This window comes from Dipteris shenzhenensis, chromosome 11, assembly GCF_047967505.1.
Source record: "Dipteris shenzhenensis isolate YYH24624 ecotype China chromosome 11, Dip_SZ_1.0, whole genome shotgun sequence".
Taxonomy (NCBI): Eukaryota; Viridiplantae; Streptophyta; class Polypodiopsida; order Gleicheniales; family Dipteridaceae; genus Dipteris; species Dipteris shenzhenensis.
In genome coordinates this window covers 6,218,067-6,244,345 of record NC_141606.1, presented here as the reverse complement: position 1 = coordinate 6,244,345, position 26,279 = coordinate 6,218,067, and the positions used below count along the sequence as shown (strand labels likewise).

Here is a 26,279-nt window from a genome sequence, read left to right as displayed (position 1 = left end):
CTTTTTATTCAAATTAATTTCTTCTTCATGCACTTGATTAACCCTGCTAAGTAGCATTCATCTTCACCATGCCGCATCACCACCTCTTTAAGAGCAGACCTAGATAGGCCATGCAGAGTATGGGAGAAAGGGAGTCTATGTTACCTCAATTGTTCTCAAGACCCTGCTAGACCAGGGGTATAAACTTTCCCCACTATGCACTTGTATGAAATTGACAGCAAAAATGATCCCTTAAACACTCATGTCTCACTGCACTGAATTAAAAGCGGTACAAATGCTTGTATAAAATTGACAGCCAAAAATGCATCCCTCAAAACACTTATGTCTCACGGCACTGAATCAAAAAGGGTACAAGTCTCTCTAAACTTTAGCATTATCCCTGTTCTTACTAATATATGCTGATCATGCATTAATCTACCATTCTTTATATGTTGTATTTAAAAAAATTGTCCTTTGCTTTTACAGGCTCAGCAGTACAGAGATATCAGAAAAGTCATGATAAGAGCTATAATAGACACATCATTGGAACTAGACTATTTGAGAGTGAAAGAGACCAATCTTTTGCCTTCGTAAGGCTCATAGATGTTAGATAGCTGGTCTTTCAAATCTGGATATGCTCTGTACAGAGTCATTTTTCCTGCATTTTGAGTCCACTAATCCAGTCTGTACTATGTGTGTCAATTTATTCCAAGCATCCTGTTCTTGAGCATAATGAACCCAAGAAAATAGTTGAAATGGTCCAAGGTATCCTCAGCACTCGTAGCACCATACCTCTCTGATATGACCTGGTTTAAAACAGGGCAAATGGAAACTCCCCAAATCACAAAAGTGAGCATGTGAATGAATGAATTGTTTGTCTCCAAATGGTTATGGCAAGCATCCAATGGAGCATGACTGCAAAGAGATACATACCTAGATATCTGAAAATGGTATCACAAGAAACTAAGCATTAACAGAGATGCATTGGGTTTTGTCCATCCAATGGAGCATGACTGCAAAGAGATACATACCTAGATATCTGAAAATGGTATCACAAGAAACTAAGCATTAACAGAGATGCATTGGGTTTTGTCCCCAAAGAAGTCGTTCTTTTGTTGGCTGAAAACTGCAATTGACTGTATGACTCGTTTACACATGCACTTTATGCAGAAGAAGTCATAAAACTCAAAAGTTCACTTGTGCAGGATGCACGCCAATGTATAGAACTGTCCAGATTGCATAAAAGCTCCTCTTGCTTGCTCAATTGCAACAATGCCACTGCAATATATCCATTGCAAGGGAGCTACTGAAGCCCTTCGATAACACAGGCTGAAGAAATGTTTGCATGTAGATTTAAGCTGAAACTTTTACCTGACAGAGATGCAGCCAAGCTCTTTGTCATGCTCCCTCTCCTGCTCCCCTAGCTCCTTCCTCTCAGCCCTCTCCCAGCTCCTCAGCCCCTCCCTTCCTTCCTTTCCCACGTTAGTCTGCTCCAATTCGTGGCTGCAACCAACTGCATCTCTGTGTTTTTCTCCAGGGCCAGAAGTCAGCTCCGCCTGCTTCTTGTCAAGGTCAGAGAAAGATCCCAACCTCAGCATCAAATAATGGCTCCCCAACATTTGTGCAGATAATCAGGTTCATATCCAGGGCCAATATGCTGTACGAACAAGCTGAATTTACTTGCAGCTCTGGAGAGGAAAACAAATGCTCGGGAAGAACAAGGAAAACAAGAAATCATTCACGAAGTATTGCAGATACACAACACAGCAGCACCCACACCACAGATAGTGACTAAAGTCCAGGACTTGTTACAACTCTGCTCCAATCAGTGAAACAGGAAATTACAGCAACACTGGATACTAAAGTCAACACATCGCGGATGTATATGAAGAAGTACAAGAACAGGAAAAGAGGGTGGCTAATGCACGACTCATACGCATAGGGGGCTACTTGAGGGCCAGTTTGAAGGAAGTCAAAAGGAAAAGCTGGAAAATATCATGGAAAGAATCCCACAAATAGAGTGGGAAGCTGAAGATGTAATAGCTGTCTTACAGGAGGGGACACAAGCCAAAGTATGCTTCCAGAAAAAGATGAAAAGGAGCAAGATTCTCAAGCAAACCAATAAGTTGAAAGGTGCGCAGTCATTGAGAAGTTGAGATCAGGATCCCAGAAAGCCTATGCCTACTTTGTAGGCTTTCAGAAGGCCTTTGACACAGCCTCACGAGTTCGCATGATCAGATGACTACAGGAGATGCAGATTTCAGATGTCATGACATGTGGGGTGATGAGTTTATATGAGTTAGTCAGAGGGAGAGTACTTGCCCCTAGAGGCTTGTTAGGTTGGATCGAGAGCACGATTGGGGTGAAGCAGGGATGCCCTCTCTCACCGACACTATTTGAGCTATATATTGATGAGATCACGACATTCATTGACCACCTAGGAGGCGAAGGATTGCGGCTGGCTGACCTGATGATACATATATTATGTACACAGATGACGTAGTCCTTCTATCCTCCTTCGAGGCAAGCCTAAAGAGACATGTAGAGATGTTTTGCAGAGTGAGGGATCTGACAATAAACCTTGGCAAGACCAAGGTCATGATTTTTAACACCTCACAGATGATCGACACAGCTTCACCTACCAAGGAGAGCGAGTGGAGATTGTACAGTCCTACACCTACTTAGGGATGTCTTTGGAGGGCCAGCCTTCACGATGACCCTTGCGGCCAGGGCATGTCTTACACGAGGGCAGGGGACTCTAGCTCAACTGTAGCAACAGTGCTTTTATGCACATTTTTCAGGATCCCCAGACGAAGGGGTGTGACATGAGTCCTGACAATGATTGAGCGGCAACGCTCTGAGAAGCTGCATGTAACTATGGGATTGAGGATGATTTGGAGCAAGCCCTCCATCCCCCACCAGATCATATAGGCAGAGTTCCCCATGACCCTACTCGAGATCGATGCCATTTTCCAAGCAGTCACTTATCTTCACAGGGTTTGGGCTTTGCCTAGAGGGCGGCTATTGAGGGTGGCACTGGAGTCATCCATACGATTAGCTCAGAGCGGGATTCGCATGGCGGCTTGGTATGCACACATTTCCACATGGTTTGACAAGGAGGGCATTGAGATGGATCGTCTCCTCTTCCAAAACTTATACATGATATGTAGACGAGCTTCGTGCATGGCTGAAGTATTTTTTATAATATTTTCTCTTTTTGGGAGGCCTCATAGTGGGCTATACAGAGTGGCCATTGCCTTGCCATTCTACTCTTGTGTTTCGAGAAGGCTCATGATAGAGTAGATTGGGGTTTTTGGAGTGCACCCTTATATGCTTTCGATTCTCAGATGCATGGGGTTCCCTCCTTGTATAGATCAGCCTAGATCAGCTCACCAGGGATGCCGTCTTGCCCCTGACTTGTGTTTACTTTGGCTGATGCAATGAGGATATTTTTGAGATATCAGGCAGACATTATCGGGCTGAGATCCCCCTCCGGACATGACTAGGAGCTCTTGGATAGTGAGCTGGCTGATGATATTACTGTTTTTTTGGATGCCACTCCACAAGTTGTACATTGCATTTTAAGGCATAAGTTTGTAATGTGGTCTATGTAATGTATCTCAGTAAAAACAAGGCTGGGTCAGAGAGTTAAGAGTAGGCTGGAAAGAGTTATTGTGGTTCAAACTTGATGGACCAATTTGGATTTCAGTGTGAAGTTGGGATACAAAAAGGGATTAGATTTCCGGCTGTTTACAGCTTAGCTGGTTATCCAGTAGTCTGTGGAAGCTCAGTTGTGGCACTTGTTTAGATCGAAACCAGTGCTCATACCAGAGACACAATACATATGCTATAGTGAGCTACAAGTGACTCACTGAGGGTGGATTATGTGCAATTTGGAATTGGATGCCCATTAGGCCCCCTTTTCCTAATCCTGGGAATTGAGCTCTAAAACTGGCTGACAATTTCAAGGCTTGGTTGGCATCTTCTGTTAAATAGAACTCATCGAATGACATGCTGAAGCACTTGGTCTTTGAATGCACCTGCTATTTGTCAAGTGATTGAATCTTTAAAAAATTGATTACCCTACACACACAAAATACAAAACTTGAAAGATTGAGCTTGATCGATTTTGCTATAAAGTGGGTACAGGGCACATTGAAGTTATATTTTTCATATGGATGTTAACAGTCTATGAGCTGCTGAACTTCGGCTCTGAGAATAGAAATATTATCAGGGTGCATGGCAGTCTCGACTTTTAATACTCTTGCAGCTGTATGATCGGCCATTGTTTCCCATGTATATACTTGTTGAGAATATGTGGGGCCTTTTTGTGCAGCCGCAGAGAGATGTTGAGTAGGTCTTAGGACCTGGCAGTAATTATTCCTGGGAGTAATTATTTCTTCTTTTCTGACAGATTCTAGGCTTTTGAAAAGCTTGTTTCTTGTTCTTGTACATGGTTGAGGACATGCTTAAGAAGTTGCTGTTCAAATTTTATTTTTCTATCTGATGTGCAGGCAAATTTTTTCATGAACTTCGTCATGACCAAAGGATGGACAGGTTTTGCAACTGAGATTTTCCAGCCATACGTTCTTCTGGTGGGTTTCTTTTGGAGGCATCTGTGCAGAAAACGGCAGTATGGACCATATGTGCAATCACTCAAATATTATCGTGCACTGCCCAATGTATTACTTTTCGTGTTTATAGGCTTCATGTACATAATCACGGCACCCCTGCTGCTTCCTTTTCTAATGATATACTTCGTGATCGGTTATATTGTGTACCGCAATCAGGTACTGTCACTCATGCAAATGCATCTGTCCTGTTCCTGTATTTTCCTGATCTATTTGTTGAAATGGTATTTTAGTTTTTTAAAACGCTGTTTGCCTTTACTCTTTAGGAGAGTTGGTTGTCTCGTTCTGAGCAACTTTTTTTGCATAATAGTAACTTTGACTTAGGATGGGAGAGATTAGATGTTCCGTCTTACAAAGGAAAACCTTCTGCCAGATTCACAGCTTGCTTTGCCACCTATGTGAGGGCTCAATCAGGCCAGTCATGTATCAGATTGCATATCTCACGAAGAGTGCAGACCACAAGATCTCTCTTGCTTGCAGCAGGTGCACCGAGTAAGGAAAATGAAGTAATGTTCCAAATCATATAAGGAGAAACTGATAGGTTTTGTTGCAAGTTTGGCATGATCAGCTATCATAACTGCAGGTAATATGGATTTAGTTTCCAAATGATATAAGGAGAAACTGATAGGTTTTGTTGCAAGTTTGGCATGATCAGCTATCATAACTGCAGGTAATAAGGATGTAGTTTCCCTAGAGAAAATATATGCTTTGAAAACGATACAAAATCAGCTATCTGTGAGGGGCTGTCTTCTCGAGGCCTCATTGTCATGCAAAACCAGAAGCAAGTGCCATTGGCCTCTTGGCTGGGCTATGCAACCAACGAATTCCCGGATCCATGAGTGTATAAAACATGCTTGCTGTTCAACCCTGTTAGAATTATTATTATATCCTAGGCAGTGGCCAATGTATTATAATAAGTAGGTTAGGGGCACTTTTCCCTCATTGAGGTTTTTCCCCCTAACCACAGTCTAATCCCTAACTACGATTAGTGGATAGAATAGGGTTTTGTCACTTAGACAAAACCCCTCACTCTCTTTTTGTACTTACACTCATTTCTATTCAGTACACTTACGTTTGCTCTCACTCTCGCTCATTGCTCACCTTGCTCTCACATTTGGTATGAAAGCGGGTTCACCCTGCTCGTCTTCCTGCCTCCATCCCGCTCTGCTCCATCTTGCTCCAGCTTGTGACCTACACCATCTATTCCGTACAGTCCGTACGACTGCACGGATTTCGTACCAGTTGCATGTAAGGTTCTGTGCAGTCACGTCGTCCGTTCTACATTCCGTACGCCGTCGTCTGTACTGCACGCAACCATTCCGTACCAGATTGCACCGTACTGTTGCGTTCGTACTTTCGTACTACAAGTTCCGTACAACTACTGTTAGCACACAGTATTCCGTACACACATGTCAGTATTGCAAGTGCGAGTTCTGTACAAGGCCATTCCGTACTCTGTATGTACTCCGTCGTACAGTCAGTGCCGCCACTCCGTACTCTGTCCGTGCACTTGTCGTACAGTCGACTGCATTTGGGCGTACAGTTTACGTCAGCTATCCGTACAACCGTACTGTACCGAATGTTGCAGGTCTCCAAAGCAAGGTACTTTTGTAGGGTACTCCAGCAGTGTGGTCATTTGCAGAGTTTTCTTTGCAGGTGGATCTAGGAAGGTGCTTTTGTGAGGCATTTGTGCAGAGAGCCATTGTTTGGCCTGCATTTTGGGAGCACATTTGGGGCTTTTGCATTTTTTGCACAGAATTGCAAAAATTTGGAGCTTTTAGTTGATTTGTCCCTTGCAGGTGCAATTTCTTGCAGAAATTTGGGGCTTTTGCATTTTGGATGCAATTTGGCAGTTGAAAGACTACTTGGGATATTTCCAAGTAGTTTTGGACTCGGTGTGAGTCAAATTGCAGAGTTTTGCCACTTTTTGCAGATTTTCTTTGCAGATATTGGGCATTTACAGAGCATTGTGGTGCATTTCAAGCCTTTGATAGGCTGTGACAGTAATTGTCACTGGGCAGATTTTTATTTGGAGACTCTGGTTGTGCATTTTACATCCCAGGAAGGGATTATACTTGTCCAATTTGCTGTGTTTCTTTGAGTTTTCTGGCAAAAATGGCTCAGAACAACCCCAATGAGGTGTTTGGAGTCCTCACACAGGAGGATAAGTTGGATGGCACCAACTACTCCTTGTGGAGTTTCATGGTTCGCAACATCTTGGTTGGCAGACATCTTTGGGAGTATGTCAATGGAGATGAGGCAAGTCCAGATTCTCTGGCCACACCTGGCACTCATACAGCTGGAGGCAGGGGTAGAGGTCAAAATGCAGCACAAGTAGTTGGAGCAGCTGTTGCTCCAGTGGCTCCCACAACAGAGCATAAGATATGGGATTCTAGGGATGCACAAGCTCTTTCTGTGATTTTTGTTTCTGTCAAGAGGTTCATTATTCCTCACATTCGGTCATGCAAGACCTCAAAGGCAGCTTGGGAAATTTTAGAGAGTATGTTTGCAGCAAGACATGATGCCAGAGTTTCCTTCCTGAAGAGAGAGCTATCTCATACGCATATGGATGAGGGAGATTCCATGAATGCTCATCTAACAAAGCTTCAGGATTTGAGGGAGCAGTTGTTGAATATAGATGAAGTTATTTCGGATTCATAGATGATTACCACCACTCTGAATTCTCTTCTTGAGTCCTATCTTGGTTTCCATACCTCGCTGAATTTGTTATTGGGGGGGGGGCAACAATCCTCTCTCTTTTCACGAGTTGGTAGGACTTTTGTTGCAGGAAGAGCAGACAAGAAGAAATATGGCAACACGGGCTGGCGAGCATGCCATGCTTTCCAAGTTTAAGCCCAAAGGAAAAGGGCAGCAAAAGCAACATGCCAATTAGCGCACACATCGGCATAAAGCTGATTCAGGACAGCCCTGTTATAAGGTTAGGAGATGCAGATAAGCCTCAAAAGAAGGGCATTTGTCACTATTGCAAGAAGCCAGGTCATTATATTGGTGAATGCAAGAAGCGTATAGCTAAAGAAAAGAAAAGGGATCTAGGTATGGCTGTCTCAGATGCATCACCTCCTAATGCACATGATGGAGGAGATGTTACAGCCAACTTTGTGGAAGAGCACTATTCCTTTTTGTCTTGCATTTCAGATTTTTCATTCGACAGTTCAGATGCTACAACCACTATTGAGGATGATCCATATGCTTTCTTGACTTGCAGTTATGACCCTTCAAAAGACGCATGCTCTCTCAGTGTCAATGAGACACCGAATACTTGGTATTTTGATAGTGGTGCTTCTAAGCACATCACTTCTAAGAAGAGTCTTTTTGCACCTCTGCATCCTCCACCTACTAAAAGGGCGGCTCTGCTGCCTGTTGGGCTCTGTCTCGACTCCACATGAGTAATCTCAGGTGGTTTAGGTGTGGGGTGGTTTGGATTTTATACTCTTGACTCATGAGGGGTGTTTTGAGTGCTTGTCATGTATGTATATAACTCTTGTGGAGTGGGATGGTGCTCCAAAATGTTATATAATTGCTGTAAGAAGGCATCTCAAGGGTCAGGCGAGCCTCTTGAAGAGCTTTCTGGCCACATGATGAATTGTAGAGAAGAAGAGAAGAAGATTAGAAGAGAAGAGAAGAAGGGTTGAAGATAAGAAGAGTAGTGAAGAGAAGAGAAGAGAAGAAAGAAAGAAGATAAGAACATAAGAAGAGCAAAGAAGAAAAGAGAAACGAGGAAAGAGAATAGAATAAGAGTAATAAGAGAAAGAAGAGCAGAACTCACCAAGTAAGCAAGGGATACGATCTTTATGGGGAAAGCATGGCTCCTTTCCTATTTCCCTCCTACCATCAACAACCTTGCTAGGCATCATTCTAAGCACAATTTAATTAAATATTTGGGGATGATCAAGTCATCCAGATACAAAATGATGACTCACTTCAAAAGGAGGTCTAGGTTAGCATTCCATGGACTACAAAAGATAAATCTTCTAGTGATAATCATCAGTCCTTTAATACTAAGCTGTCTAATCATGTTTCAGCTCACACAATGCTTGGTCTTCTAGGGTTGTCATGTACCATTTTGACTTGTTGAGTTTTGGAATATTCTTAAAGTGGCTCCACATCTTCAATCTTTTTAACTACCAATTTGGGTGTCTTTGAACGTTTATTAAGAACAGCCTCGTTTGGTTGAGCCTCTATCTCTTGATAATTCATTGTCTTGTCTCACCACCATTTTCTTTGTTACCAAATCATAGAGCTGATGTGCTTCGCTCCTTACTATGGATGACTCTTTACTCTTGGGATTGAGGTTCATCGTGTCCTTCACATCAACAATTGTATTTGAACCAAAAACTTTCAAATGAGAATCGATGGGTTTTCTTCTTGAATGTGCCTAGTCATGGACCAATTATGTAGGCGGCCATTTTCATGGCCTGTCTATGAAAAGATCTTGAGCAGTCTTTCCTTGGAGCATATTAAACCCACAATGGATCGATACTTTCATTGTGCCATGCCTCGTTATGGTGAGTTGTTGCTTGATCATGTGTTTCTTACAATGAACTCTCCCCCCCCCTCCCCTCCCTCCCCACACATACCCAATCTCCTTTAATGGTCTTTAGCTGTCTTTTAGTCTCTTTCTTGATTCGAGTCTTCTATTCCTTGAACTTGTCAAAGGCAATGACTTCTTGGTGATGAACTATACTTAAGTCATGTGATTGTACTTCTGGAAAAGTAAGAAAATACAATGACTTCGATTTTGACCCGATCCACATATCATCATGGCATATGTTAGAATGAACCAATGCTAGGAGAGTATTGGTCATGAAAGTAGGTTTCTTCAACCATGCATCTCGGTGTTTCTTTCCATGTAATCTTGGCACACTTTTGAAGTGCTCGAAAGATGTTGAAGTCCAATTTGTTCTTGACTATGAGTAGGCTTATGTGTCGTAAGCTTGCATGCCATATCTTGGAGCGGAACCACAAATGCATATAGGCATCCCCTGTAGGTTACCTGATCTTACAATGTCATGACTATTGAACTTCAACTTCATGTCACTGTAACTTGGAACAGAAAGCACATTTGGGACTATAGGGCTTATGTGAGCCATCGCATGACATGTCGTCGGTAAATCGTTAGATAATTTTAAGGGGCCACATGAGGTGGCATACCTCCACATGCAACCATCATGGTAGGAGGGGATGGGCACTGTAGGGCATGATTCTACTAGAGATAGATGTATGCGAGTCCCTGCATCACATACTAGTGGTCAGCTTCAGAAGAATTCAAAGTTTTAAAGTTTTCATAAAAAGGTGTAGGGGTAGACACATGCCAGTCTCCGCATCACATACTAGTGATCAGCTTTAGAAGAACTTACATATTGTGGTTTGATGTGTCCTCAGGCCTATCTTGACTCCTGTGAAGTAAGGCATGTTTTTTGTTAGGCCTTGCAAATATTGATTTTTTGAATTTTTGTGTGAGTTATTTGGTTCATATGTACATCTAACCGAGGTGGCTTCGCCACGTGCCATACATGCATGCACTCACCACCTCACTTACTCTAGCACAATCAATCGGGTTTTGGTATTGCATCCTTTTATGTGTGTTAGTGCATTTTAATTGAGTTGGTTGTGCCAGTGCCATATAGGAGGGGGTTGAGGTGTTACCTTCTACATGAAGATACCAAGCGGCTTCTCCCTCAAACTTTCTCAAGTAACCTGTACTATGTATTGGGTTCACTGTGTGTGTTGTACTTGGTTTGCTGCATGTTCAGTCCATGTGATTATAGTGAGTGATTGATGTTGCATGTCTTCATTGTGTGTGCATTGTGATTCTACCTATACCATGTGTGGGTGTGCCAGTGAGGTCTCCCTCTCCCTTGATTTCCTACATGGTATCAGAGTATCACGTAGTTGAGCAAGCCCAATGAAACCCTCACTGTGTGTTTGCTTGCTCAAGCGCACACATTCTGAGTGTAGGTATTCGATCTCCTCGAGCCTGGGTATTCAAGCCCCTGTGTAAGACTCAGGCAAAGGAATATCCTGCAAAACTTTAGCTTGTGCAGAGCTGCCATTGAAACAGCAATGACATGTCCACAAGGAAGACATGTGGGATCAAGCAAGGATTATCAATGAAAGATCTTGCAGTAGATTATATTTGATGGAGAGATCCACACGAAAGATCTATTGGAGCAAAGAAGAGGTGATGGTGTCTCCGACTGTGAGTTGCTCAGCATGGAAGCAATGCATGAATGCTTGCTACAAAAGAGGGCTTTAGCAAGTAAAAGTGGATCTGTGCGTTAATGACCAGCTATGTGCAAGCACATACAGCAATTGAAGACTTCATGAAGCAAGAATGTGTTAACACAAATAACAAATCAAAAGCCAAAGTAGTAGCGGCACTCTGACATCTACTAGTTGTAGTGGTGTAGATCTACAAACTTACAAGGAGTTGATGGGTGTGAAGTGCAAATGTACCCACTTCATTTGCAAATGCTCAGGCAATGATGATGTACTTGGGACAAGCAAAGCAATGGAGGCTTAGCCAAAGCATGGTAGAAGTTGTACAAGGTTATCGTAGATGACCACAAGAGAAATCATGTCGGGAAATATGCAAGTTGACCAAGCAAGCAATAGCGTTATGGTCCTGATAGTTGCAAATTCGCAGTATTGGGTAAGCAAAAGCAACGTCATCGTTTGAGAAGACAAATAGAAGTTCCCACAAGCACTTGAGCTTGAGCATGGACCCATCAACAAGAGATCATTGTCACCATGAGCTATAAACAATCAAGGATGCTTTGCAAAAGCATTACATTTTCTGTAATCAAAGCCGTGAACGTTAAGAGGCGATGTCGAGCTCCACACAATTAGTCATCATTGTCATTTAAAAGAAAGAAGGTGCATTGCAAAATCAACGAGGCCTTGAGATGAAAGACTTTTGTTATATACATTCGTGTTCGGGAATTGACATCTACAGAGATTTGAAAACATATACTTCCCAAACAAACTATGCAAATGAAGTCCTCAAAAGAGGGTTGCAAGCCAGTTAATATTCGAGTGGGTCTGGGAGGAAAATTAATTAAGAATGAAGAGAATCCTAGAGTAGATGGAACCTTACACATGCAACTACGGTAGCCTAATGTAGCTGATCATAACCAGATCAAACATAGCTTTTCCAGCTATTGTTGTATCTCAATATATGGCAAGTTCTAAAGAGATCCACCATCACAAAGAAAAATGTAATCTTCAGCGGGGAGAAAGGCTAGTCCACGGGCGCGATCATAATTAAGTAAGGACCTCTTGGGGCATTTGCTGCTCTACCCAATGCTACTCTCTTCAAGGGGTCTAGGAAGCCGCATATAGCTATAGACACCGACGATGCACGAAGTATATGAGAAGAAGGGCATGTCTGTAATCCTTTCCGAGTGCCTTGCTTTAGATGGTCAAAATAAATCACCCGGGTCCCATTGTACCTCTCATAGGAGACAACCCTTCCACAACCAAAGCCACTAGCGAGATTGGTCTTGCCCTAAGGTCATTGGTATTGGGTCAATGGTCCATCCCCTACCAGGACGACTCACAACCTTGATCAATTTTCACTTGAGCAAATCCAAGGCCCTATCCAAGCCCGGGTCTTTCTTTGCCTCTGGCTGAAGTAGACATCTTCGCGTCACTTTATAGTGTGTAGGGCGGAATGTGCCGAGGACGATGCACGAAAAGGATCCTCAAAGGCACCCCTGTCCTAGAGAATTGCCCATACCAACTCGGGGGGGTGTGAGGCTCTGTGCAAGCATCCCGATGGTAGTGTCTCTCTCTAACATTCTCGTACTCTTCCCTTGTTTACGAGAGGGCTTGTGCCGTGCTTGAGTCTGCTGGGGACTCCATGCTCCAAAGGAGCTAGTCGAGTCATTGTCCCCCTGTGCCCACACGATGTGTGTATTCTGCTTTAGCATACATCCCCATGATCTCGAACCTTTGGATGCTAGAGTAGGGGTTGTCTCAAACTCCTCTCGACACAGGGTTGGGTTGGAGGTCTCCACCAACCAAACGCTGCCACATCCTATGTAAGCTCCTCATCATTAGTGACCCCTTTCTTACGAGGGGAGCCTTTGAGAAGATCCAATGATGTGACTACTGCCATTTTCCTCTCATGTAGGGTGTGTTCGTAAGAAGCCCTTGTTGAAGCAAGAGCTTCTAGGGCTCCAAATCTATGGTGAGACCACACACTATAAGCTTGCCTAGCAATGGTTTGCTTTGCATCTCTGAACCGATGATGCCGAATTCTCGCTCCACCTAGGGTAAAATCACCATGTGCCATGTGGCCTAGTTCTAGTGTTTCGAGTGCCGTCTGATCCTAAGCCCTTGAGCTGTCCCATGCATACCGTGTGAACACACCAATAAGGTTATGTATTAGACCGTGGCCAAGAGGACCTGGTTGGCCATGAGGGCCCATCTTGCTAAAGAGAGTTTTACCAAGATCCAATAAAAAAGCTTGCGCCGCATGCTCTCTAGCACTGGTGTAATCTGTTACTCTAGTGAATGTTGATGTCCACTTTGACAACCCAAGTACCATGTTGTTTGGCCTGATGAATCCAATGGAAGCTTATAGGGGCCCCCTAGTCCAAGATCTCCTAGATCTCGTAAGTCACCATAACATAGTGTCCGAAAGGCTGATCGGATGCCATTGTTGGATATCTTTATAGTCTCCCCCTTTCGGGATCATACAAATCCAGCTTCGACTGAGCGACTGGCAAAGCAATCCCAAGTCAAAGATCTCTTGGAAGGCCGCTCCCAGGGGAGCATCCCAAAAACACACTCGCGTGGGCATTTTTGTGACAAGAGTGCCTTGAGGACCTTTAAGAGCTCCTCGTGTCTGAAAGGGTCTATGTGTGTCTTGACGCAATGGGTGACTATTGAGGAAATGTGAGTCAAATCTGCCTCTTGAGTTGCAAGAACCTAAGGGGACTCCTCCTTTGAAAAAGATGGTGGTTGAGAAGGTGGTCATCTTTAGTATCTCATGGGCATCCAATTGAATTTTTCCTCCCTTATCTCATAACCCTTGTAGGTGAGCACCCAATGAGCATGGGCCTACACTCTCTCACCCTCTCTCCTCCCTACTCTCTCACTATCTCTCTCTACCCCTCTTCCTTCCCTCTCTTCTCACCCTTTCCCCTCTCTTCTCCCCCATCTCTCACTCCCTTCTGCTATTCTATCCCCCTTCCTCCAAATCTGCCCTACCCCCTTTTTTACATTTGACAACTGCTTGAGCATGGTGAGAGGCATTGGCAAGGCCTAGGCTTCACCTTACTTCCTATACTTTCATGGATTGGAGAATCTATTGGTTGTATAGTTCGTGCGACTGATTCCTTGTGTTTGCCTAAACATTATCATTGATGCACCTTCGTTTTGGCCCAAGATAAAGATATGGGGGATGATTAATGTTATAGTCACTTGTCAGTAAAAGACTGGTTTGCTCAGGCGTTAAGTGATCATACTATGGACCCTTGAGAGAGTCTCAAGTACATTTTGACGTATCTAAAACCAGTATTATAAATATCCCAAACTTTAAAGCTAACTGAGATCAAGCTTGACACTTGAGACTTCATTTTCCCATAGGCGAGAGGCATAATACAGCATTTCCAGCCTCAAGGCAGGAGATTCACTAACCATGGAAATATTTTTGTAAATTTTCCTTTTTTTTGGGGGGGGGGGGGTAATCCCGTGATGAACCGGCAGATGGTAAAGACTGATTGTTTGAGGCCTGTGCTTTTAAGATGATTTTTTCACGTAATGGAAAGCACTTCAGAAAACATAGCGAAGACGTGCTACTCAATATTTTAGAATGGAACTTATCCACATTGCACACTTTACTTCTCCAATCCAAGAGAAAATTAGACCTATCCTGGCATGCCAGGATGGAATATATAAATGACATTAAACTGAAGACAAGAAGAAGATGATATTGGACTTCATGCTAACTCCCAATTGAAGGTTCTTTCATTTAAATAAGATGTAGAGAAAAAGTGCATTAGCACTGCGTTTTACTTTAGCCTTGATGTGTCTTTTGCAGATATCGAATATTTATGAACCAGCTTATGAAACAGGTGGTCAGTACTGGCCCCATGTACATAACCGTATGATGTTTTCAATATTTTTCATGCAAGTTATAGGCATTGGCATGTTTGGTGTAAAGAGTAAAGCAGCTGCCTCAACCTTTTCTGTGCCGCTGCTAGTGATAACTGTTCTTTTCAGTTATTATTGCAACTCAAGATTTTATCCAGTATTCCGTGACCTCTCAGTTCAGGTAATTATTGTCTGGATTTTGTCTTTCAGTTTATTCTATAATGTGTTTGAGAATCTTTACGTTGTACCAGGTCACATGGATTTGCAGTTGCATCTGCACAATTTTGGTACATGGTATTGAATATGTCAATTTTTCGAAACAGAGTCCGCAGAGACCACTGATTTTCTTAAAGCATTAGTTATTATAGCAAGGCAATTTTCAAAGGCAAGTGCACGTCAATCTTAGAATAGGATCTGGCTAAATACCTCTGATCAAACATCAGAACAAATGCCTCATTGAAGACCCAACAATGACACCAAAACAATTAAATATGTACTAACTACAGGATTGACCCTAGTGCCTAGTGCTTTGTATCCCTACGAGAAAGTGTGGGAAGAGGGAACTGATATTCTTATCAGACATGGTAGCAATAGGGTACTGTGTTGGCACAAAATTGCCAAGCTGCAGACAAGAAGTTTGAAGAAGATCACATGCAAAACATATGTAGAACACCAAACTGAAGCGAGGGCAAGCTCAAAATCAGCTCCAAAGAGGCTCCAGGGTGTGCATGCAGAATAGTCTCAAAAGTCCAGAGGTCAGTCTCACGGGCCTGGATTTCGTCTGGAGAATCATCCAGTTTGCAGGCTGGATAATTTACGACTGCAGACTGGATAATCATCCATATGCAGTCGTTGATAATATCTCAGCATGTTTGAGTACCCACCCTCTAATAGCTACCACAATCTGAAGATGTGCAATCATCGAGTCTGTAGTTGTCCGAGTAATAATGAATGATGTCTCAGCATCCCTGAGCACCCATACTCTGACAGCTACTAAATCTGCAGGCGTAGTGACCTTCCCTGAGGAATCCCTCACATCCTGGGGCTTTAGGTTCAATCCTTCCAGTACCTTAATACCCATCTCTGCCACCAAATGGCTCCAAAGCTTGACCTTCCAAATCGGATACTTGGCTCCATCAAACTTTCCTGTGTCACCGAAATTAGAAATTGGCATGTGGGATGTCATGACAATATGTAGATGTACTAAAAGAATGTCCTACACACTGTAAGCAACTTGACATAGGCACAACTAACTGAATTAGAGTGACCTTCCTTTCTTCGAGCAAATCTCTACTATTTGTCTTCTAGCAAAACGGTTGTAGGGGACGTTTTGTGTAAACTCTCTTCCTCCGTCAATGCAATTGTCATGCCCACATACTGCAGAAAAAGCCATGGAAGTGGTCGTGCAGCAAAGGAGATGATGATTGGCAAAAATAAAACAAATGCCAGGCTAGGATTTCGGAAGCAGAATGCGAGTCTTTCAGGATCCAAATACTTACAAATGTGTGGGAAGCTACCCTGTGGACTGCATCTATATGGCTTCCATGTGGGCAGCAAAGAGGGCCCAGCCATGTGTGCTGCGTGGCCCAGAATAGGAAGTAGCAGGAATGGATAATCTTGAAGGATTTTGGCACGAGACCAACAATCCTTCAAAGATCATAACATTCAAGGTAGTACGTTCATGACCCACCTAGTGAAGGTGACAATTCTTAGGCTTAATTGGTTTTAGTCACAAGGTAGTGGACACAAGCTAGTTTGCCATTGCCATAAGCTTTCAAGGGGCTTTCGAATTATTGATAACCAATTACACCTAGAGAGCAATTGTCAAAGCCACTCGCTTTCAAGGAGCTTGGTCTTTTCTTGCTTTAGGATGATATTTTGGGGAAGCAACATAATGGAATTGGCAACAAGAAGGCCTCAAGGTAAGGGTAGGCCCGGTGAAGGAAAGATTCACAAAAAGGTTGACAAGTATTATCCAGATGAGGCAGGGGACTCTTCAGATGATGGAGGCCAAGAAAAAGAAGTGCTGCTGCTGTCATCTGCTTGGGCACTTTTTGCAGGACTACAAGAAGGTGGCAGCAGATCTGAAGGAGGACAAGTCTTGGGAGGATGAGTCAAAGTAGATGAGGAGGCATTTGAGAACTCGGGAGCGTCCGTGAGGAGTGTGGTAGAGGGGGGACTGGAGATTGTTCAGAGTTATGAAATGTGTAGAGGTGCATGGCAATCCACCAATAGAGGGTAACTTCAGGGAATTACTTGGCTTGTTGTGAGGGCAAATAACATTGGGGAAGAGGGACCAGGGTGTGTAATGCCTGTATGCTTCATTAAAGATTTTAGGTTTATGCCTTTGGTGCTTGTTTGCTTCGGTGTCTCAATGCTAGGAGAATGGAAAATGTCATTACAGAAGCATTTGCAGCCTACTACATGTTGACTGTAGAGGTTATTGTCATAGGCTTCATGGAGTCGGTGGGAAAAACATTAGCAATTGGACAAGAAGCTGCCCTGTGGAGGCCTAGTTGCAAAAGGTTGGACATGAGAGTGGTAGGCCCAATTGAATACTTTGTATCAGAGACTGGGAACCATAGAAAGAAGAGAGTTTGCAGGTAACCTTGGTCGACCCAAAGCCTTGGATCTGGGTGGAGCCTTGAAGGGGCTTGGTGCTAGGGATAGCTGGGCTCTGGGCACTTAATTGGTGATCTCCTGGGACGTCATCTAGCTCCTGTGACATTCCCTTGTAGTAGTAACGAGTAACGACTGTGCAAGCAAGCCTCCCCCTAAATAGTAGTCTCGCTCCGGCTAGAGTTAGGGAATATAGCAAGGGAGAAATTGCCTTGGGATGGGCAGGGAGAGTGCAAGCAAGTTCCCCAATGTTGGATCGTCTGACCTCACCAAACAACATTGGAAATACTAGTGATGGTCTTGTCTCTTTGGTAGGTGATTTAGTTGGGTCTAGCTCGGTAAATCAAAACAAAAAAGTTAGAAGAAACATATATAGAGAAAGGTTTAACTTTTTAGCTAGGTCAAACATGAATAATCTTCGTGATTTTGGGGAAGGTAACATTTATTGGTCTAACTTTAAGGCTTTTTTAGTTAGCACTCATTATACAAATAATAACATCAGAATTCTTAATAAACTAAGACGTCTTAGAAATAAGCATCTCAAGACTTCTGTTTCTATTAGTCCTATTCATGCCACGCAAGTAATTTATGTTGTTTATAACATACATACTAGTAATATGCTTTATGTAGGACAAACCTATAGGACGGCTTTTATTCGTTTTCAAGAACATGTTAGGGAAGCTAGAATCATAGGAAGAATTCCTCAATTGAGAATTCAAAACCGTTATATGCGGGAATGGCAAAGTCTGGTTTTGAATCTTTTGGATGCTTTCCTATTGAGCATATAGAGGGTCATTTTAATAATGCCAAGGATTTTTACAAGGTTGCTCGTCCTTGTGAATTGTTTTGGATGAGAACTTTACACACTTTCTTCCCAAGAGGTTTTAATTTGGAAGGAAAATCAACTCATCGTAAGAATAAAATAACCTCTAAAAAGAACCCTTTGATGTGGAGAGCTCATATCAAGCCCTTTAACATTCGTCTTTACCAGCATAGTCATATACCTGACCTCATATGGAAACCTAAAGTTATGTTACGGGGTTGTGCTAGCTCGCTTGCAATCTCACATGTTGTTTGTGAGTTGCCTCCCTTACTTCCTCTTCTTCCACTTCCTCGTCCTTCAGTTCCTTTAACTTCCTCAGTGTTAAGAGTTTTTGCTTCTCGAGACTATAAAAGAAGCCTCCTTTACCTAGACAGAGTAATGTCTCTGGGTCTTTTTTCAATAGAAGTTTTTGAAAAATATAATGTCAAAGTTCTTTTTAAACTTCAATATACCTTGGAAAACTTCTCTTTTCAGGATTTGAATCTAAATAAGCTCCATTATATTCAACTTAAAACTTTGTTGGACCGCTTCTTAAAAGTAAAAGCTTCCTTTCAAAGCAAAGAAGTCTATCTAAATAAGGAGCTCTTGATTTGTATTTTTATTTCTCCCTCTCTTGACAAGGTAGGCTTAAACTCAATTTTGAGTCTCCTGAAGTAATGGATTCTCTCCCTCATTATGTAAGAAGAATTTGGAAGCATCCAGTAGTAGCTTGGAAGTATGTAAAAACTTTAGGACGAAAGGCTTTCAACTATGGAGAGATAGGTAAAAGGCTTTCAGAGCATTCAAAATCTTCTATCCTTTGAGAACCTTGTTGTTGTAAAAGTAAGAGATTCCAAAGAGAAGATGTATGCAAGCACCTAGGCAAGATGAAATGCTTAATTGCCAAATGTGACCCACATGCTGAGTACTAATCTATACTAACAACATCATAATCATAGAAATAGTCAACTACAATTGCATAGTGGGCGAGATCAATCAATAAATCTATCTAGGCACTGGGGCCGAGAAACAGGATCAGAAACCAAAGCTTGGTACAGTGATGGCTCTCTGGTGGACTGCGAACATGTCTCGTATCTGTGTTTGTCAAGCTGTCTCGCGCTGCGGTGCGGGACGCGGTCTCCTCGCTCTCTGGACTCTCTGGGCTATGTCTAAAGTGACCCCTCGTCTCTGTCGGTCTCCCCTGAGAAAAGCTGTGATAGATCGGACCTCAATAGAGTGTACTCTGGGGGCTTTCTGTCGCGCATGTGGTCTCTGCGTCCCTCTCTTGGTGGTATTGTGCTGGCTGCTCATCTAGATTGCTCTCAAATCGGCTAGCTCCTCCTCCTCCACTCCAGTGTGTCTGGGGGCTGACTCAAATGTATGGAAGTCTGTGACGCGTCGTTGTGCCCGGTCATCCTCTATATCCTTAAGTGGTCTGACCATGCCCTGCTGGCTGCTCATCTAGATTGCTCTCAAATCGGCTAGCTCCTCCTCCTCCACTCCACTGTGTCTAGGGGCTGACTCAAATGTATGGAAGTCTGTGACGCATCGCTGTGCCCGGTCATCCTCTATGTCCTCAAGTGGTATGACCATGTCCTGCTGCTCTTTGATCTGTCGCAGAAGCGTCTCCCTGTGTCGACGCATCTCCATCAGATAAAGCCCGATACAGACCTGGTCATGGAAATGGATTAGTCATGACAAAGGACCGAAGCCACTCCCCTCCAGGTAGAGATAATGGTAACGTCCACGGATCTCATAGTAGGTTGGGCAAACACAAAGAAAATGCTCCTCTGTCTCAACCGCCCTCAGCGTACATAGCGTGCAAACCCGTTGCTCTCTTGTTATACTTGTTGCTCTCCTTGCCTCTGTCCTCAGCTGATTGGACGAGACCCGCATCTGACCAATGGCAATCCTCAGTGCATGGGAGACCTCGCTATCCTCGAGATATTGGGGTCTAATGATGAATCCCTCCTTTGATACTCTTAGGAAGTGGTCGCGATAAAACTAGGTCTTGGTGGGGAGCTCCTCGTCCTCCCCGCAAGTCCGGGATGTGTGAAGCTGGAGGAGGTCTAACCGTATGATACGATTGATCTCATCTCGCGGGATCGACTAAGGAGGCGCATCCATGCTGCCTTGAAAGGGGGGAAGCTTGTCCATTTGGATACCGTGCCTGGCAAGCCATGTGGATATGTGTGCATACCATGTGTCTGCCCCGCTCTCTGCTAGTCATGTGGATGACTCTAGGGCCAATCTCAGAAGTCTCTAGTGGGGTTAGTCCTAGACTCTATGGATGAAAGTCACTGTCTGAAAGATGGCATCAACCTGGAGAGGTGTCATGGCAAACTGTGCTTGTACTATCTCATGTGGAACTGAGGGCTTACATCGGATCATCCTGATCCCATCGTCACTTGTACCCTCTCGAAGCTCATCCAATCTGTCCTTGGAAGATCGCATCCCCAGAAAGGTGCTGCATACATGGTAGTCGGTCGCACCAGTGTGTCAAAAAGCGAGCCCTTCGTCGGTGGATCCTAGAAGCACGCTTGGAAACATTGTGGCTTTAGTCTATCCAAAGCACTATGCCCTCGTGTGAACCGTGCCTGGGCTGCATGTGTCATCATGAAGATGGGTCCTGTGAAGACTGCTCCCAAATTTGTGTACGACTGCACTATCTCCACTGGCTCAGAACGATAGGTGAAACTAAGTCGTCAAATCACTGCTCGTGAGGTGTTGAAGATCATAACCTTAGTTTTCCCAAGGTTGACCTTCAGGTCTCTCTCTCTGCAAAACAAAAGGATATAAGGACTATATCATCAACATATAACAATATCTGTATGAGGAGATCACCTTGTAATGAACCCTTGCCCTCTAGGCGATCTATGAAAGATGTGATCTCATCAATGTAGAGTCCAAAGAGAGTCGGTGAGAGAGGGCAGCCTTGCTTCACCCTAATGGTGCTCTGGACCCAATCCGATACACCGCCTGGAGCACGGACCCTACCTCTGACTAACTCATATAAGCTCATCACACCCCAAATCAGTGTCTTTGGAATCTGCATCTCTTGTAGTCTCCTGATCATGCGGGATCATGGAACAGCCTACGAAGCATGTGCAGACTCTCTGATGCGTGAACCTTGCCTCCTCAATGATAGCCCTCAGAGTGAAAATGTGGACTAGAGTAGAGTGCTGCCTCTGAATCCTACCAGCCCTAGTGCTCGCTGCCCCCATGCCTCTGTATGATTGCGTGATCTCCCTCTCTAGTACCGATCCATAGATCTTGGCCAATGTGTGGCCAATCATGAGGGTGCGATAGTTCCCTCATGCTTTGTGTATCGGTACGATAGTGGTGGTGCTCCATGCTGGTGGGAAGCCGTAATAACAAACTGCAAGGTTAAACATATGTGCAAGGATCGGTGCTAGAACCTCCTGCCCATGTGCAAAGTGCTCTGTCCGAAGGCCCTCGTGATCTTGTGCTTTCCGGTTGTGGAGCTGGCGAAGTGCAGCCCGCACATCCTGCGTAGTGAATAGATGACAAGTAGTGGGCCTGGGCATAGAGGACATGTCCGGCGGTGTCTGCTGCCTCGGGACATCATATAGGGAGCATGTATAAGTGTGCCACACGCCCGGATCAGTGATGGGTATGGGTGGCTTCTTCTTTGAAAGGAATCCCCATCCAGTGGTCGGGTCTCCCACGCGAAATGATCTGATGATCTCATCCAGAAGATCGGTCGGGCGTCTAGTAGTAGCTGTACTCGTATCCACATGTGACGTGCATGTTTCTCTCTTCGTACCACAGATTTGAGTGGTCTCAAGTGTGTTTTGAAAAGGACAGCTACACCTCCAAAGCCTCGTACTCCACTATCTCTCCTCAGTTCTCTCCTATGAGCAGACTCCCAAATGTACCCTGTCACTGTGGGCAGCCCTCTCTCTGGGCCCTGATGTGTCTCAGTGTAGAAGATGATGTCTCTGCCTGTGTATGTCTCCGAGAAGCCACCTGGGTCGGACCAAAGCGTACCATTACAGTTCCATACAGCCATACTTCGCTTGTTTTGTGCACTCCCCTCCCAGCTCTGACACCGTCATAGTTCCCCCTCTTCCTTCTCCCCTTCTCCCTTATCCCCTCTGTCAATTCTTTCTCGAATAATCACTTTGCCATCCTTGTAGGCAGCCCATTTCCCTGCTTCCCTTCCTGCCATTACCCGTGTCATGCCTTCCCTTCTATGTTCCTGCTGTAGAAGGGTGAGGTCATCATCGAAGTAGATCTTGGTCCCCTTCAAGGATGCTCGCATGCTCATAAGGTTGGACCTATCAATTGCAGTCCGGAGTTTCAGCACTAATGGTCTTGTTGGTATCTCCGTCTCCCCGACCCTCCAAGCTGCCTCACATGTGCGGTTGACTCCCATCTTGGCAAATAGGCTTGAGCATCTGCCATTGGGGTGTCTCCCACTGTGAAACCTCTAACTAGAACATTCATTGCTTTACCGGCCCGTCTCTTCTCTTCCTCTAGTGTCTCAGAAATGAGTTCTTTTTTGGGAGCTACTGATCCCTTTTTAACAACTTCTGTCCATTCAAGCATCACTTCTTTCCTCTTGTTGAGCTATTGTGTGAACTCAGCATGCTTACCATTCATGGTAGTTTGCATGGCCTCCATCTCTTTCTTAAGGGCTGCATTTTTTGCTTTGAGCTCATCCATAACTTTGCAGCCACCATCTGATGTTATTTGCTTGCCCTTCATTTGTTGTAACTCAGTCCCCAATGTGTGTACTTGGTCTTGTAGCTTGGTCTCCTCATTTTCCCATTTTGCTCTCTCCTTCTCCCATTCTTCTTTCTTGGCCTTCTCCTTCCTCCATTCTTCTTGTACCTTCCCGCCTTGTTTCTGAATCTCAGCCAGTGTTTTGTCCACATGCGCTTTCTCAGCCAATAGGGCCACATTGGTGGCCTCCAAGCTGTCTATGTTTTCTATCAAATTGAGGCAGACTTTGTTGAGGCATGTGAGTATCTCTGTAGTGCCTTTGTGAGCTGTCCCTGTAGAGAGGGCTGCCATGGCTGTCTCCAAAGCTAGTTTGCCCCATGTGTCTTCTACTCCCGCCCTTGTAGGCATGGTGCTTCAGCCAATTAGAGAATAGTGCTAATCTGTGTGTGGCTGATCTCCAAGCATGTTGGTAGTGCTTCTCTGCCCTTCCTTCACGTCCCCTCTTTCATAGATGCATTGTAATGTGGCTGAGGCCTTCGTTAATCTCTCTCTCTCTCTCTCTCTCTCTCTCTCTCTCTCTCTCCATGTTTCGTACTTTCTCTGGAGTGGAGAGAAAGAGTGGTGGGCTTACATCTTGTGGTTTACTAGCTTGCAATGTACGCTGTATTGAACTCTATTTGTGCCATATTCTGTAGATTACAGTGTCCAAGGATATGGAAGATGAACAGAAAGGTATCAAGGAGGACATACTTCAATCATTGCATAGAGTATATCTATGCCCAGCTCTGCAGCCTATTGACTTGAATATACCTGGAAGCAGCAATTATGAACCTCTTCTACCAGCAGATCAATATTAATATGATTAAGTTTACCTTTTGATCCATGCAATTTGTTTTTGTAACCCTTGCTGAGTGATTCCTTTTGTAAGAGATCATCAATGCACTATAATCCCACTGTGAGTGAGTTTTGGTGTACAGTATAGATGGTGTGTTTTGAAGGACATTGCTTGACACTTTCAGAGGCAGGCTTCCCCAGAAACTCAGGTCACTCTATTGAAAATTTCACTCATATTCTTTATTGTTGCTTTGTTAGTTTTCAACACCGTGTGGAGACACGTTGGACATATGGAAATGCGGTCCAACCAGGACATTACCCAAAATTTGCATTGTAATCTGTCTGCTCTCGGAGCTGAATTCTAGATTCTGAGAAAATATTCCTTTGGACTCTCAATGGAACTATGCCTCCTCAATAATTTCATGATGCTATTTGACACAATTATCTTTTCCCATTTGATGCTTATTTTTTCGATTTGTAATATTTATGTATGAATGAGAATGCTATGTGCCCACAGAATCACCAATTTTTTTTCGCACTATGCATTCACCAACTTTTTTCAGAATAAGTAGTTTAAATTCAACACAACTAACTAATACACGTAGAACTTCATTGAAGCTTCATCAGAGTGGCTACCAAGTAGAATCTAGTCTTTAAATTTTTTCATAGCAGAAAATCTTGCTCTAGTGGTACCAGAACCGTCTGAGCCAGACCAAAGGAAGTTCCGTACTAACCTCCTCAACTGGGCTACACAGGATCTCGAAAAGCACCAGCAAGAGGCCACATACCAGGCAGTGGCTAGGAGGACCTGGTTGACCACAAGGGCCCTGCCTGCAAGAGAGAGTCGAGCTGTGCTTAAAGATGGATTATTTAAGCAAGTAGTATGAAAGTAAGTTTTGACTGTTTTAAAGTCAGGACATACTCAGCCCAAAAAATGTAGGTTTTATCGAAGAATTACCTGATCGGAATGTTTTGAATGGGTCTTTCGTCTTTGACAGATCTGATCACAGGATAAGTACACATTATAAATCACATGACAAGCATATAATTTTCATTGTGGGGAGCTAGACAGCAGTGGTGAACAAATTCTGAAGCCAGAAAAACAATGACTAAAGGACCCCTCATGATGCTTAGACCAGCTAGCTGCATGTCAATACCCGCATCATTGTTGCTCCCATTCTCCTTGTTATTCACCAAATGATCCTCGTTGCAACTCCCTCCCAAACTTGTTTGGCGGAAAGAAAGAAAGTTAAAGAGAAGAGATACAAAGAAGTGTGTGAAAAATACAGATGAATGAGCTCTAGCTAGATTACAGATTCTATAGCCTCGAAAGCTGTGTTGAAATTCCACTGCTTTTTCCCCTTAGAACTCAAAAATGCTCAAAATACTGCTCTGAATCTTTTGATAAAGATCACTTGGCATCCTTGTACAACGAAAAACTATAGAGTTCCTGAACTACCAAAGCGCTGTTGGATCACACTTGCCTGCATGAGGCTCCATACTTGGTATTGCAGATCGTTAAGAGTAGCCTTGTCACGAAGAAGAACACTCTTCCACTTGAGTGGGAAGACTTAATTGTGCCCTTGCCAACCAATTGGGAACATGCCTGCACAATGACCGAACCATAGGACAACCTCCAATGTGAATGATTCTCTAAGGCCACATTGCGAAGTGAGCAGATAGGAGGAATACCCTTCCACTCAGCAGCGTAGTCTTTTGTCAGTGGTTTGCTAGCAAAACCCGTTTAGAGAAAGAATTAAATTAAGTCTATTAGACGGGGTGGCTGACCACACCTGACAAAGATGAAACTCCCAGACATCAATCGAATCATGGGGTGTGCAATTTTTCAAGAGAATTGAAGAGCTCAAGGTATGTCGGTTGAAGGGGTCAAAGGGAAGTCTCTGAGTGTAAGCAATGTAGAGCTTTCCACTTACTGTTTTGCCAATCACGCAGATCAAGAAACCACATGAGCACTAGGCTAGTTGGCTAGATGGGTAGCAAATGACTAAATGTAGTGCTTATCAAATTTTGCTCACGAGCATATTGAAATCTCGCTGTCACTTTAGGAAGACTTAACCATTGATTTGTTGATTCCACAGGCATGCCCAAGTACTCAATCCCTTGTCATTCAGCCACCTTGATAAGCGAGGGCTAATTTGGACAGGTGCCACTTTGTTACAAAATGCCTATGTATTGACACATATATTGGGCCCCAACGAGCCATCGCCACGGACCTGTGAAGGTCCAGCCAATTTGCATTAGTTGATACCTTTCCTCCACATTATAATCAGCTTTGTGAGCAGCTCCAAATGATGAATCTTAATTGGAAAATCTGAAAGAAAAAGCTCTTGCCATCGAGCGCTCTCGTTTGAGAAACTAAGACACCTTGCTGCTCAATTCGCAACCCAGAAACACTGTCCATGGTTGTGTGGAATGCATTTTAGTGACCCATTTGTAACATAGTCACTGGCACCTTTCCTTTAGTCCACCTGATGCCCTCCTCGATGTGATAGTGAAATACCAAGAGAAGGGAGCCATTGATCTCTCCAAATGAGATCTCTGGCGTGTTTATCCACTGTCAAACATCCGCTATATGAAAGTGG

General features: G+C 43.8%; 1 protein-coding gene across 3 annotated transcripts in view; it reads left to right on the top strand.

Annotated features, from left to right (window-relative positions):
- LOC147896541 (hyperosmolality-gated Ca2+ permeable channel 2.3-like) overlaps positions 1-24,089 on the top strand; it is an 82,935-nt gene extending 58,846 nt beyond the window's left edge. For 2 of the 3 annotated variants that reach the window (XM_087381616.1, XM_087381615.1), the window contains exons 8-10: positions 4,494-4,769; positions 14,680-14,913; positions 23,538-24,089. In XM_087381616.1, the coding sequence (XP_087237742.1) occupies positions 4,494-4,769; positions 14,680-14,913; positions 23,538-23,699 (672 nt within the window). In that variant the 3' untranslated portion in view covers positions 23,700-24,089. Of the gene's footprint in view, positions 1-4,493; positions 4,770-4,983; positions 5,094-14,679; positions 14,914-23,537 lie in introns of those variants that run through there. The other variant, XM_087381617.1, reaches the window with a different exon arrangement.
- The last annotated feature ends 2,190 nt before the right edge of the window (positions 24,090-26,279 follow it).